This window comes from Lutra lutra, chromosome 4, assembly GCF_902655055.1.
Source record: "Lutra lutra chromosome 4, mLutLut1.2, whole genome shotgun sequence".
Taxonomy (NCBI): Eukaryota; Metazoa; Chordata; class Mammalia; order Carnivora; family Mustelidae; genus Lutra; species Lutra lutra.
In genome coordinates, this window is record NC_062281.1 from 118,373,393 (window position 1) to 118,387,960 (window position 14,568).

Below are 14,568 nucleotides of genomic sequence, written 5' to 3' on the forward strand. Positions count from 1 at the left end.
TTTGTAAACTCATTTTAAGAATGTTTAGTTTTATATAGGTATTCAAATATGGCTATTATTTTTTTATTAGTGAAGTGATAATGTCATGTTCAGATATTATTTATGTATATTTTGTTTTTCAGCTGTATTTGTATACATGTTTGTATACATATCTGCTTAGGAGATGGGCATAATTTATGGTAACTTTATGGACATATGTGTAATTTAGTTAATCTTAGAAATAGGGATCTTAAGTGTTTTTTAAATTCTGGTTGCCCATTTAAAACAGAAAGTTATCTTGAGCTTCCGACATTCGGTTCTTATAATAGCTGCTTTATTATAGCCATCAGTGGGGATGTCTATTCCTCATAGGCATCCCATTCTATTTCAGAATAGTTCTATGTGAAAATTGTGTCTTGCATCTCTCCCACTCTGCTCACTCAACCATTTATCATAATTTTGTTCCTCTAGAAAGAGTCCCTTTTCTACAAAAATACTCTTAGGCTGTTTGGAGACAGGTACCACCGGTCTCCTTACATCTTATTTAGGCTAAGCAACCCCAGTTTTTGTTGACTTATTGGTCATGTTACAGCATTTCCCTATCCTCATCACCCAGTGGACATGTTTTAATTCCTTTGCTTTTAAATGTTTTTGACTAAAGAATACATTTTACATCCCAACTAAATATACCGATAAATATATGCACAGGTAGTACATAGTTTTAATACATACATGTAAGCTAACAACAATTTCATAAGGCAATGTATCACTGATATTTTATGTTCTTTTTCATTTTTGAAAATGCGGGTGTTACCTGTCATATTGATTTTATTACTCCCTGATGGATTTTTCCTGTAGTTTGGAAAACACTGTAAACACTGTTCTAGTTTCTTCATGTTACAGAACTGAAATATTTTCCAAAAAAGCCAGGTGTTAGGATAATTGTTGCTAAAGTAGGTTTTACCTTTATCACCTCAAAGAAAATATTGTGATGGTCATTATTAAGTAAAACTTAACAGGGTTATCATGTTCTTGCTAATGAATGCAATAAAACTAAAATATATTCAACTTTCATTTTTATCCGTAGGTGGCGACAGACAAGGTTGCAGAAAAGCTGAGTTCTACTCTCTCATGGGTGAAGAACACAGTATCACATACAGTCAGTCAGATGGCCAGTCAGGTGGCAAGTCCATCTGCCTCATTACACACTACATCCTCATCTACCACACTATCTACACCAGCCCTTTCACCAACTTCCCCTTCACAATTGAGTCCAGACGACTTAGAACTCCTGGCTAAACTGGAGGAACAAAATAGGTGAGTGAAGTTGCTTGGCTTTTCTTTCTTTGCAGTTATATGAGCTCAACCATCCATTTATATATATATGCCATAATCAAAATGTACTCATATTGAGTGTTTATTTTCTAGTCTTTGGCTCCTTGTTTATGAAAATTACATAACAGAAGTATTCAAGTCTTTTTTGGAGGAGTTGGTCCTAAAACTAAAGTTGTACTAAAATTTTCTTCTGGCTCAGATAGCTTTAGAGATTTTTCTTAAGATGGCAAATTCCCGGGACGCCTGGGTGGCTCAGTTGGTTGAGCGGCTGCCTTCGGCTCGGGTCATGATCCCAGCGTCCTGGGATCGAGTCCCACATCGGGCTCCTTGCTTGGCGGGGAGCCTGCTTCTCCCTCTGCCTCTGCCTGTGCTCGCTCTCGCTTCTCTCTCTATGACAAATAAATAAATAAAGTCTTTAAAAAAAAAAAAAAAAAGATGGCAAATTCCCTAAATTGTTTCTGAATTTTATAATTTTTTTAAGGCAATAAAACTACCATTTCTTTTCTGTTTTTTAGACTTTATTTATTTGAGAGAGAACATAATCCGGGGGAGTGGGAGCGGGAAGGACAGAGGAAGAGAGAGAAGCAGACTGCCTGCTGAGCAGGGGGCCTGATGAGACACGGGGCTTGATCCTAGGACCTGGAATCATGACCTTGGCTGAAGGCAAATAGATGCTTAACTGACTGAACTACCCAGGTGCCCCTAACACTACCATTTTTTTTAACTTTTTTTTTTTTTTTAAAGATTTTATTTATTTGAGAGAGAGAGAGAGATCACAAGTAGGCAGAGAGGCAGGCAGAGAGAGAGGGAAGCAGGCTCCTGGCTGAGCAGAGAGCCCAATGTGGGGTTCGACCCCAGGACCCTGAGATCATGACCTGAGCCGAAGGCAGAGGCTTTAACCCACTGAGCCACCCAGGCGCCCCAACACTACCATTTTTGATTTAAACTCTCAAGCTAGTCCCCTTTGGTTACTTTGTAAAGTAATTTAATTTAGGGTAGATACCTAATTTATGGTTTAGAGTGGGAAATCTCTTAATTTATTTAAGGAAGGCAAAGTATCCTTCTCTCTTAAAGGGAATGAAATAGAATAGTTGTTATATATATAACAACTATCTATATTGTTATATATATAACAACTATTCTATTTCATATATCGTTAAACAACTATTCTATTTCATATATTGTTATATATATATATATAAAACAACTATTCTATTTTATATATACATATATATATGTACATACACATATATACACAGAGAATGTATACTCTGAATCCTGTGTGCCCTTCACTATATTATTATCAGAAGCTCTTTTGGCCATCAGCTACAAAAGAATTATTGGAAGAGCCCTTTTGTGTTCAGTCAGGATATATACTACCATTGGCTTTAAGGGTAATAACAGAGACAACTACTTCTTTTTTTTTTTTTTAAGATTTTTTACTTGTTTTTTTCTAATAATAGAGCACAACATGGGGAGCAACAGACAGAGGGAGAGGGAGAAGCAGATTCCCTACTGAGCAGGGACCGCAATGTGGGGCTCGATCCCAAGACTCTGGGATCATGACTTGAGCCAAAGGCAGACACTTAACCAACTGAGCCACCCAGGCGCCCCACAGAGACAACTTCTAACAGCTTTTTTCATATATAATTGACATAATAAAGTACATATAGTTAAGGTGTGCAGTTTGACAGGTTTTGACATATGTATTTATCTGCGAAATCACCAAACTCAAGAAAATGAACATATCCACTATCTCCTTTCTCATCCCCAGGCAGCCATTAATCGGCTTTCAGTTATTATAGATTAGTTTGTATTTTCTAGAATTTTATAGAAATGGAATAATATAGTGTGTACTTTTTTTAAATGGAGTATTTTACTCAGAGTAATTATTTTGAGATTCATCCATGTTGTAGTGTCCACGTATAGTTCATTTTTTCATTGCTTAGTAATATTCTATTGTATGGATATATCATGTTTATTCACTTTTTGTTATGAAATGCTGTGAACATTATTTATGTATATAAGCCTTTGTGTACATAGATGTATGCTTCATTTCTCCTGGGCAGATACCTAGATTTGGAATGACTGGTTTATATGATAGGTGCACATTTAACTGTCAAACGGTTTCCGAAGGGCCTGTACTTTTCTCACATTCCCACCATCAGTGTACGAAATTTTTAGTTTGTTTACATCCTTGCTGATACTTGGTATGGTTAGGCTTTAATCTTAGCCATTCTAACAGTTATTGGTATCTTGTATTTTTAATTTGTATTTCTAATGGTGTTGAGCATCTTTTCATGTGCTTATTTGCCATTGATGTGTGTTCTCTATTTGAAATTTTTGCCCATTAAAAATTAGGTTATTTGCTTTCTTTCTTTTGTTGTTGTTGTTTGCTTTCTTATCATTGTATTTTAAGAGTTCTTTGTATATTTAGGATAGGAGTTCTTTATCAGATATATGCTTTTATCAGATATATGCTTTTAAAATATTTTTTTCCCAATCTGTAGCTTATCATTCTCTTAAATAGTATCTTTTGAAGAATGTAAGTTTTAAATTTTGATGAAGTCCAATTTGAAATTGTTCTTTTATGGATTGCGCTTTTGGGACACTCAAGGTCACACAGCTTGACTCATAATTTCTTACAGAAGTTTTATAGTTTTAAGTTTTATGTTTAGGTCTGGTCCATTTTGAGTTAGTTTTGTATATGGAACAAAGTATAGATCAAAATTCATTTTTTGAATATACATATTTAATTGTTCATGTACCATTTGTTGAAAAGCCTATCCTTTACTTCACTTAGGTACTTTTGAGCTTTGGTCAAAAATTAGTTGTTACTGTATGTGTAGGCCTATTTCTAGACTTATTCTATTCCATTGATCTGTTTTCTATCTTAAAATGCCAAAACACTACTGTTTTGCTTACTGTGACTTTATGTCTTGAAATCAGATAGTGTTAATCCTCCAAATAGTTCTCCCATTTGACTATTACTGGAACTTAGCATTCCCATGTGAATTTTATATCAAGTTGTTAATTTCCACAAAAATACTTGCTGAGATTTTGATTGGAACTCTATTGCCTCATGTATCTTGCTGTCTTGCTAAACTTGCTCTAGTAGGTTATGTTGTTGTTGTTTTTCAATTCCATGAGATTTTTGTATGTAGATGAGCCTGTCATCTGTGAATAAGGCACTTTTACTTCTTCCTTTACAATCTGGGTGCCTTTGTTTCTCTTTCTTGCCTTACTGCAACTGGCTAGCACCTCAAGTACAAATTTTAGTATAAGTGGTGACCATGCATTGTTGTTTTCCTGATCTTAGGGATAAAGCATTAAATATGTTAACTGTAGATTTCTGTAGATGGCTTTTATCAGATTGAGGAAGTTTGTTTTTCTTCCTTGTTTGCTTAGAGTTTAAAAGAAATAGGTTTTGGATTTTGTCAAATGCTTTTCTTGCATTTACTGAAATGGTCATGTGGTATTCCTCTTATAGTTTAATATAATGAAGTACATTTTTAAAAAAAAATTTTTATGAATTATATTGATTTTTGAATGTTAAACCAACTTTGCATTCCTGGTATAAACCCACTTGGTCATGATACATTGTCTTTATAAAATATTGTTGGATTTGATCTGCTGAAATTGTATTTAGAATTTTTGCATCTATGTTCATGGTGGATATTGATCTGTAGTTGTCTTGGGATTTTTGACATTTTATGTACTGTCTCTGTCCTTATATTATCTTTTCTAATATAAATGTTTGATGTTGTACATTTATTTTCAAGCTCTGCTTTAGCAATAGCTGTTTAAAATTTATTGAGACTTGTTTTATGGTCCTGAATACAGTCTTATTTTGTTAAACATTTTATGGAATTTGAGAGAAGGTATATTCAGCTGTTGTTCGGTGGAGTAATTCTGTTAACATTGATCAAATAAGTTTGATTGATATGTTTAAGTCTACTATATCTTTGCTGGTTTTCTGTTTACCTTGTGATATCAGATATGACAGAGGAGTACTGAAACCTCCAACTATAATTCTGGATTGGTCGTTTCTTTTTAAATTCCTCTAGTCTTGTTTCATATAATTTGAAGTTGTATTATTAAGTATATAAACATTTGGATTTGTTATGCCCTCTTGTGAAATGGCTTTTTTATCCCTGGTAATATTGTTTGCTTAGAAATCGACTTTGTAGAATTAATACGTTCTTTTGAAGCTGTGTTCAAAAAATAGAAATGGAAGGAAACTTCCAGCTCTTTCTGTGAGGCCAGTGTTACCTTGATCCCAAAACTGGACAAAGACCCCACCAAAAGGGAGAACTACAGACCAAATTCCTGAGGAACATGGATCAAAAATTCTCACCAAGATACTAGCCAGTAGGACCCGACAGTACATTAAAAGGATTATTTAACATAAGCAAGTGGATTTATTCCTGAGCTTCAAGGGTGATTCACCATCTGCAAATCAATCATGTAATGCACTACATTAATAAAAGAAGAAGAAACGGACAAGAAACATATGATCCTCCTAATAGATGCAGAAAAAGCATTTGACAAGTACAGCATTCTTTCTTGATTAAAATGCTTACAATGTAGGGATAAAGGGAACATACCTCAGTATCATAAAAGCCATGTACAAAAAGCCATAGCGAATATCATTCTCAATGGGGAAAAACTGAGAGCTTTTCCTGTAAGGTCAGGAACACTGCAGGAATGTCTTCTATCACCACTGTTGCTCAACATATTACCAGAAGTCCCAGCCTTGGCAATCAGATAACAATGAAAAGAAAAGGCATCCACATTGGCAAGGGTTGCTTTTTGGGTTATTTATGCCAATGTAGGTGTTTTTTGGTGGCCATGTGTCAGGAGGTGAGCCAGGGTCCTCCTGCTTTGCCATCTTCCCAACAGCTGTGTTCAACCATAAGAGACTCTTATTAATAGGAAACAAATTGAAGGTTGCTGGAGAGGAAAGGGCTGGGGGATGGGGTAACTGGGTGATGGATGTCAAGGAGGGCATGTGATGTAATGAGCACTGGGTATTATATAGGACTAATGATTATATAGGACTAATGATTCCCTGACCTCTACCTCTGAAACTAGTAATACACTATATGTTAAGTAATTGAATTTAAATTAAAAAAAAAATTTTAATTCCTCACAGGAAATCCTAAAAAAAAAAAAAAAAAGAAATTGTCCAAGATAAACTTGGTGCACCTGGATGGCATAGTCATTTGGGGGGGGGCAAGTCCTTGTTTGGGTCTCAGGTTGTGATCTTGGGGTAGTGAGATCGAGCCTTGTGTTAGGCTGAGCAGGGAGTCCTGCTTGAGCCTCTCTCTCTCTTCCTACCCCTACCCCACCCATGTTCTCATTTGCATGATCCTCTCTCTCTCTCTCTAAAAGATAAATAAATCTTAAAAAAGAAATCTGCTTGACTGGAAGAGATTATGCTGAGTGAAATAAGTCAAGCAGAGAGAGTCAATTATCATATGGTTTCACTTATTTGTGGAGCATAACAAATAGCATGGAGGACAAGGGGAGATGGAGAGGAGAAGGGAGTTGAGGGAAATTGGAAGGGGAGTGAACCATGAGGGACTATGGACTCTGAAAAACGATCTGAGAATTTGAAGGGGTGGGGGGTGGGAGGGTGGGGGGCGCCAGGGTGGTGGGTATTGTAGAGGGCACGGATTGCATGGAGCACTGGGTGTGGTGCAAAAATAATGAATACTGTTATGCTGAAAAAAATAAAAAAAATTATATAAAAAAAAAAGAAATCTGCTTTATCTCATATAGTCATTGTAGCCCTCTTTTGAATAGTGTTAAAATTTTATATATTTTTCTATCCTTTTTTCTTTATCATTCAAGTTTTTCTGAGAGGCAACACATAGTTGGATGTTGCTTTTTAAACTATAAACCAACAATCTTTGCCTTTTATTTATTTATTTATTTTTAAAGATTTTATTTATTTATTTGACAGAGAGAAATCACAAGTAGGCAGAGAAGCAGGCAGAGAGAGAGGAGGAAGCAGGCTCCCTGCTGAGCAGAAAGCCCTATGCGGGGCTCGAACCCAGGACCTGGGATCATGACCTGAGCCGAAGGCAGCGGCTTAACCCACTGAGCCACCCAGGCGCCCCCAATCTTTGCCTTTTAATTGGAATATTTAGACCATTTATTTTTAAAAAAATTACACCAACAAAGTTTTATTTCTTCCTTACATTTCATGTTCATCTCAAGCTGCAGATTGAGTACATCTTTGTTCCACACTTCTTCATTCAAGGACCAATGACCCACCCCTGTCCACAAACATGGGACTTGTAGCAAATGGAAAAGAGATAGAGTGGAAATACCTCCAAGTATCTATTAGGGAGTGATCCACATAACTTCTGCTTAGATTTTATTGGCCAAAGGAAATCACGTACCCATACATTATGGAGTGAAGTGAGAATTACAGTCTTCTTGCAGGGATGGATCCAAGAAGATATGTACTTTTTTTTTAAATTTTATTTATTTATTTGACAGAATCACAAGTAGGCAGAGAGGCAGGCAATGAGAAAGGAGGAAGTAGGCTCCCCACTGAGCAGAGAGCCTGATATGGGGCTCCATCCCAGGACCCCAAGATCATGACCTGGGCTGAAGGCAGAGGCTTAACCCACTGAAGCCACCAGGTGCCCTGAAGATGTGTACTTTATTATTATATTTCATCTCTTTTTCCTGTATTTTCTTTTTCTTTTTTTTTTTTAATATTTTATTTATTTATTTGTCAGAGAGAGAGAGAGAGAGAGTGAGTGAGCACTGGCAGACAGAGGCAGAGGGAGAAGCAGGCTCCCTGCTGAGCAAGGAGCCTGATGTGGGACTCGATCCCAGGACGCGTGGGATCATGACCCGAGCCGAAGGCAGTTGCTTAACCAACTGAGCCACCCAGGCGCCCCTTTCCTGTATTTTCATCATAGTGTTACTTGTATTTTTAATTATTCACACACTGTAAAATCCATCGTTTTAAAGTGTACAGATTATAGTGGTATTTGGGTGTATTTACAAAGTTGTGCATCCTTACTACTACCCTATTTCAGGACACTTTAATCCCCCCCCCTTCCCCAGAAGAAAGTATCCATTAGTATCACCTTTTTACCTTCCTCCAGACCTTGGTAATTACTAATCTACTTTTTATCTCTGGGTTTACCTTTTCTGGACATTTCATTATGGAATCATTCATAGGTGGTCTTTTGTGACTGGCTCCTTTCATGTAACATAGTGCTTTCCTAGATTTTTGAGGAAAATAGGTCATTTTTATTTAATGTGACATTGATAGGCTTATGTTTATATCCGTCATTTTGTTTTATATTGTTTCTTTTGATTTTCTTCCTACTTTTTGACTTAATGGAATATTTTTTAATGATTCTATTTATTTTATTTTTTGATTTATTAGCTATAACTTTTTTTTTTTTAAACTGGTTGCTTTAAGATCAGTAGTAGATATCTTTAATTTACCACTTTCTGCCTTAAAGGGATCTCATAGTATTTCACATGTTGTGTAAGTACTTAGAATAGTACATTTCCATTTCTCCTCTCCAGTCCTTGTGTTTTGTCAAGCATTTTACTTTTATATATGTTGCAAACCCCATGCAATATTATATTTGCTTCAAGCCAATTACTTTTTAAAGAGATTGAAATAATAAGAAAAAGTCTCATATATTTGCATATATGGTTTCCATCTCTGGAGCTCTTTGGTTCTTTCTTTAGCTCTAGATTTCCAACTGATAAATTTTCCTTCTGTCTGAAGGACTTTCTTTAAAAGTTCGTTTAGTGTGGGACTGCTGTTACATGTTTGAGTTTTTGTTTTGTTTTTCTTTTGATTTTTAAAAATATTTTCTCTCTAACGGTTGACAGTTCTTTTCCCCGCACAGTACTTGAATGATGTTTCATTGATTTCTGTCTTGCATTGTTTTCATTGGGAAATCTTATCCTTTCCTTATTTTTGTTCCTGTTCCTGTGTATCTTCCCCCCGGCCATCTCTTTTTAAGTTTCTTTTTTCTTTATCTCTGGTTCATGCACTTTAATTCTGAGGTGTCTTATTGTGCTTTTTAAAAAAAATTAAGTTGTGAGAGAGCATGTGGGTGAGGGAGGGAGCAGAGGGAGAGGGAGACAAGAAGACTGCCCACTGAGCAGGGAGCCCAAAGCAGGGCTCAGTCCCAGGACCCTGAGATCATGACCTGAGCCAAAACCAAGAGTTGGATATTCAGCCGACTGAGCAACCCAGGCACTCCTGTACTTTTCTTCTTGATTCTTGTATTGGAGTTTTGTTGAACTTCTTGTAAACTTATAGTTTTCTTCAAATTTGGAAACTTTTGACCATTTTTTTTTCTTCAAAAGTTTTTGTTGCTTTCCTCCTCTTCAGAGATTCTAATTGCACAAATACTAAGTTCCTTCATGTTCCACAGCTCAGTGAGAATTGTTCATTTTTTGGGAAAGTTTCTACTGCTGTGTATTCAAGTTCACTGATACTGCTTTCTTCCATGTCTAATTTGCCATTAATCCCATCCAGTGTGTTTTTCATCTCTCACATTGTGGCTTATCTCTAGAAGCTGGAACCAAGTGTTATTTGTATGTCTTAAGTACTTAAATTTCAAACGTACAGAAATATAGTCACAGTAAATTTTAATGGCCTAATAATAAGCACTTACAGATAGTGCTAAAGGGAATGAAGTATTTGTAAGTTTTGAATTGGTTCTTATATGGAAAAATAGTTTGCAAAAGATAATTTGGGTGCTGAGTTTTAAGTGACCAGAGTTGAATTTATTTTTATGGTTGTGATCAATAATTATTGTACAACTAAAATATATAAATCACTATATTAAAAATTATTGTGACTGAAGTATGGATATAGATGAACTTTTTTCCAAGTAATTCACAGTTTATTTGGGAATACCAGATGTGCCTTGTGTATATGTTAATATCGAAAGAATAATTACTAGAGTTTGAAGATGCTTAGGAAAGGGGTACTTGGGTGGCTCAGTGGGTTAAAGCCTCTGCTTTTGGTTCAGGTCATGATCCCAGGAGCCTGGGATCAGCCCCTCATCGGGCTCTCTTCTTGGCGGGGAGCCTGCTTCCCTTCCTCTCTCGCTGCCTGCCTCTCTGCCTGCCTCTCTGCCTGCCTCTCTGCCTGCCTCTCTGCCTGCCTCTCTGCCTGCCTCTCTGCCTGCCTCTCTGCCTGCCTCTCTGCCTGCCTCTCTGCCTGCCTCTCTGCCTGCCTCTCTGCCTGCCTCTCTGCCTGCCTCTCTGCCTGCCTCTCTGCCTGCCTCTCTGCCTGCTCATGATCTCTGTCTGTCAAATAAATAAATAAAATCTTTTAAAAAAAAGATGCTTAGAAAGGAGGTTTTGACAAGTAAATTTGAAGAAATAAAAGGAGCAGAAGGTTGTCACCCTTGTTCTTGTGTGGATTACTCAAAATCTGTACTCTTTTCAAGTTCACATTTTGAGGCTTTCAGGTTTTTTCTCTTTCTCCCCCCCCCTTTTTTTTTCTGTCATTAAAACTCAAAATCCATGGGAAAAATTTATGTATAGAGAATGTTTGAATGTAATGACATCTTGTTTTGCTTTAGAACAATCCTGGTGGAAAAACATATCTCTGACTCTAATAAAAAATAAAATGGCAAACACTAGGTCCAGCTTTTCCTCCCTCTGTTCTGCCAACCTATTAAGTCCAAGGCAAATTATAAGAATAATAACTTATATTTTCTCTGACCACTTCTGTGGCTTATGATGTAGATATGCAAGTTACATAACTAAAGTAAAAATTATGAGACTCAATTACTACTTGTAACAAGGGATATAAGGAAAACACTTTTATTTAGGATTTTTTGTTCTTTTCTCCAGATATAGATGAATCTCTGGTTCTGTTACTTAACTCTTTAATTTCAGAAAATATAAAAATGGCAATATTTTAGAAAATGATAATTTAAGAAACATGAAAATATCAAAACTCAAATGAACTGTTTTTCTTTCTCATAGTTTTACTGCAATTATAACTTTTAAAATATCAGTGCATGTGGCAACACCAGAAGGATGTGAAGAAATGGTTCAGTACAATATCAAAGATCTTGTTTGATGAAAGTTAATAATTGATAGCCTTAAAGTTGAAACGGGATACCTATTTTTTTCCTATGTGTTAAATCTGTTTTTCATTTTAAAAATACAAAGGCTTTGGCAGAGATGAATTTAGGAAGGTAAGTTTCAAGTGTGATAGCAGTGCATTTTAATTAAGGAGGGGAAATGTTGCTAATTTAAAAATAAAAAAAAATTTTTAAATAATATTTTTATAAACATATAATGTATTATTAGCCCCAGGGGTACTGGTCTGTGAATTGCCAGGTTTACACACTTCACAGGCTAATTTAAATTTTTAACGGGCCATTATTTGTGTGGTTTAAAAGTTTGGCATTACAACCATGTTTATTTCCTTTTACATTCTTTGTTTTTTAACAGATTTTTGGAGGTGAGGATATGAGATTAAGGAAATGGATGTGTTGTTTTAAACTAAAGTAAATGTATTTTATGTACGTTTAAATATAGTAAGCAGGAATCTTTGAAACCTTAATTTATATATCTTTATCCTACCAACATCTGAATCTGTACTGTCCGGTTGGTAGCCATAAGCCAGATGTGGCAGTTGAGCACCTGAAATGTGGCTGGTCTGAATTGTTATGTGCTAGAAAAGTAAAATGTATACCAGATTTTGAAGAGTTGATGTGAGAAAAAGAATATCTCATTAATTAAATTTTTATTACATGATAAAATGGTATTTTGGCTATATTTGGTAAAATTATTAAAATTAACTACACTTTTTTTTATACTTTATATGTGGCTTATAGAACATTTAAACTGATAGAAGGGGCTTGCAGTACATTTCTGTTGGGCAGGGCTGATCTAGATGATCTAACTTTCATCTTATGTTTATAATTTTACTACTAAAGCATTATTTTGTTTTCCAGAGGATACTCTCTATAACACAACCAAGAATATTAAGGAATTAAAAAGCTTGGAAGCAAAATCGATCTTTCCAAGTCTCTCTGTTAAAAAGTTCATATATTTTCAATCATAGGAGAGGCCTTTAAGATCTTCACACAAATTCTTTATTCTTTTTCTTTTCATTGAGGATTGTTTTGCATTTTGTATCAGTTGTCTGATTTCTTAAGGAATTTGATGATGTAATTAAGAGAATTTATTGAACTACATTTTCTGTTGCAGCTATCTTAGCTTCACATGGTATTCTTAAATTAAGATATCTCAGAAGTTAAATCCGCTATGCTTGTCTGTCTGTAATGTCTACATAAAAGTAATCCCCAAACCATCAATTTCTGGTCAGGATATTTGGGAGGGAGGTGCAAGTCTCCAGTGTTTGCCTTCTCTGAGACCTCATCTACAAGAAACAGAAGCAAAAGAAAAACCCTCATGCTTTCAGAACTAGAGAGATCCCTGTTGTGTAGGCACCCCACTCAGAGTTGTCTCTGAATTGTTTCCTGTGCTAATTCCTTGTGCTTTCTCTTAATTCTCCCCTTTTTGTTTTTCTTTCTCTGAGACTTGAATTTGTGCTTGATGATGTTGATGTGAAAGGGTATGACTACCCTGTGAGTCAGGCAAGTATTTTGTTGCTGCTGATCTGCTGTTCTTTTAGCTTGCTAGTTGCTGTTTTTCTCCCAGTACATTCATATCCTGTTTCTTTGATGTAACATTACAAGAGATATTTGAATCCCATGTTTGGAAAGCTGATTCCCTGCAGTAAGTGCCAGTGTATTTAGCTTTCCAAGTGTTTTTCTTATATAGCAATTTTTTACCTTAGCTTTTCTTAGATCTTTCCTTGGGTCTTTGTAAATTATCTTAGCAGTTTACACATTTCCAAATGGTATGATGACCTGTTGCTGTTTTATCCTGATCGTTTAGTTCTGGTATCCATAGGAAAGTATTATGCTGAGTAAAAAAGGGAATTAACAAAGTTTACTATCAACTCTTCACAAGTGGGGTACTTCCCCATTGTCTGTGGAGGATACATTTCCAAGAATGGCAGTGGATGTCTGCAACCACAGATAGTACTGAACTATGTATATACTGTTTTTTCTATACATATGTACCTGTGATGAAGTTTAATTTATAAATTGGGCACAGTAAGAGATTAGCAACAATAACTAATAATACAATAGAACAATTAGAACAATATAGTGTAATAAAAGTTGTGTGAATAAGGTTTCCCTCAGAATATCTTAATGTACTGTTCTCTTGTGGTGCTGTGAGATGCTAAGATGCCTACCGAGGAAGTGAGGTGAGTGACCTAGGCATTGTGACATAGCATTAGGTCAGTGTTGACCTTCTGACCATATGTCAGAAGAAGAATCATCTGCTAATGAACGCTAGTTGATCGTGGGTAACTGAAACTGCAGGAAAGTGAAGCTGCGGATAAAGGCGGGGGGTGGGACCCTCCAGTAATTGCCAGATTTCCATTTGTGTCTTCACCTCTCTTCTCAGGTTCACACTTGTCTTTTCCATTGCTGTGCTTCTTACCTATACTGATGTCCCCAAGTACTTCATACTCTCAAATACCCAAAAGAGAACCCATTGTTTTCCTTCTCCTCTACTGTATTTTTCAGTCATAGTGTTATTGTGAGAGGCGTTTTCTTTGATGTTCTTCAAGTGTACACTGCCACACACAAGCTACTCCATATGCCCATCATGAAGTACACACTCTGCGGTTTTCCTTAGATAGGTGACCCCTGGTAAGGATAAGGTTCAGTTTTCAGTAGCAAAGATATGGTGAAGTAATCTGCCCCCAAAAATAAAACTCTGTGTTGGCATATTCCCTTGTTCTCAGTTTAGTCACGAGTTCTGTACATTAGGAACTGGAAATGCTTTTTCTCTGCCAAGTCTTCTAAGCTTCTGGAAGCAGCCAAACCTAGTCTTTCTCTATCTTTGATGCTACTTGAAGTGAAGTCTAACTGAAAATTAGCTTTAGCACCCCCATCTTAGATAATGTGAGGCTATAGCCATTTTGAATGCTGTCCTTAGAGCTGGAGCTACTTTAACAAAAACTTGGAGTTGCTTACTTAGACTGAGGGTTATGTATTCTCCAGGCAGTGAAGATCCAACCTCTGATGTCTTAGTCTGGCAGCATTCTGAGAGATGAATAGATTTGGGCTTGTGAATTACTGTATAGCAGTGGCAGGTTAAAAAATGTCAGGAGGCCACGCAGACCTGTGGATAATGCCTTTGATTGTA

The 14,568-nt window shown here is 36.2% G+C and overlaps 1 protein-coding gene across 3 annotated transcripts in view; it reads left to right on the forward strand.

The window, feature by feature from the left end:
* EVI5 (ecotropic viral integration site 5) overlaps positions 1-14,568 on the forward strand; it is a 187,713-nt gene that overhangs the window by 37,090 nt on the left and 136,055 nt on the right. For 2 of the 3 annotated variants that reach the window (XM_047726161.1, XM_047726162.1), the window contains exon 1: positions 1,071-1,296. In XM_047726161.1, coding sequence (XP_047582117.1) covers positions 1,148-1,296 — 149 coding nt within the window. In that variant the 5' untranslated portion in view covers positions 1,071-1,147. Of the gene's footprint in view, positions 1-1,066; positions 1,297-14,568 lie in introns of those variants that run through there. The other variant, XM_047726159.1, reaches the window with a different exon arrangement.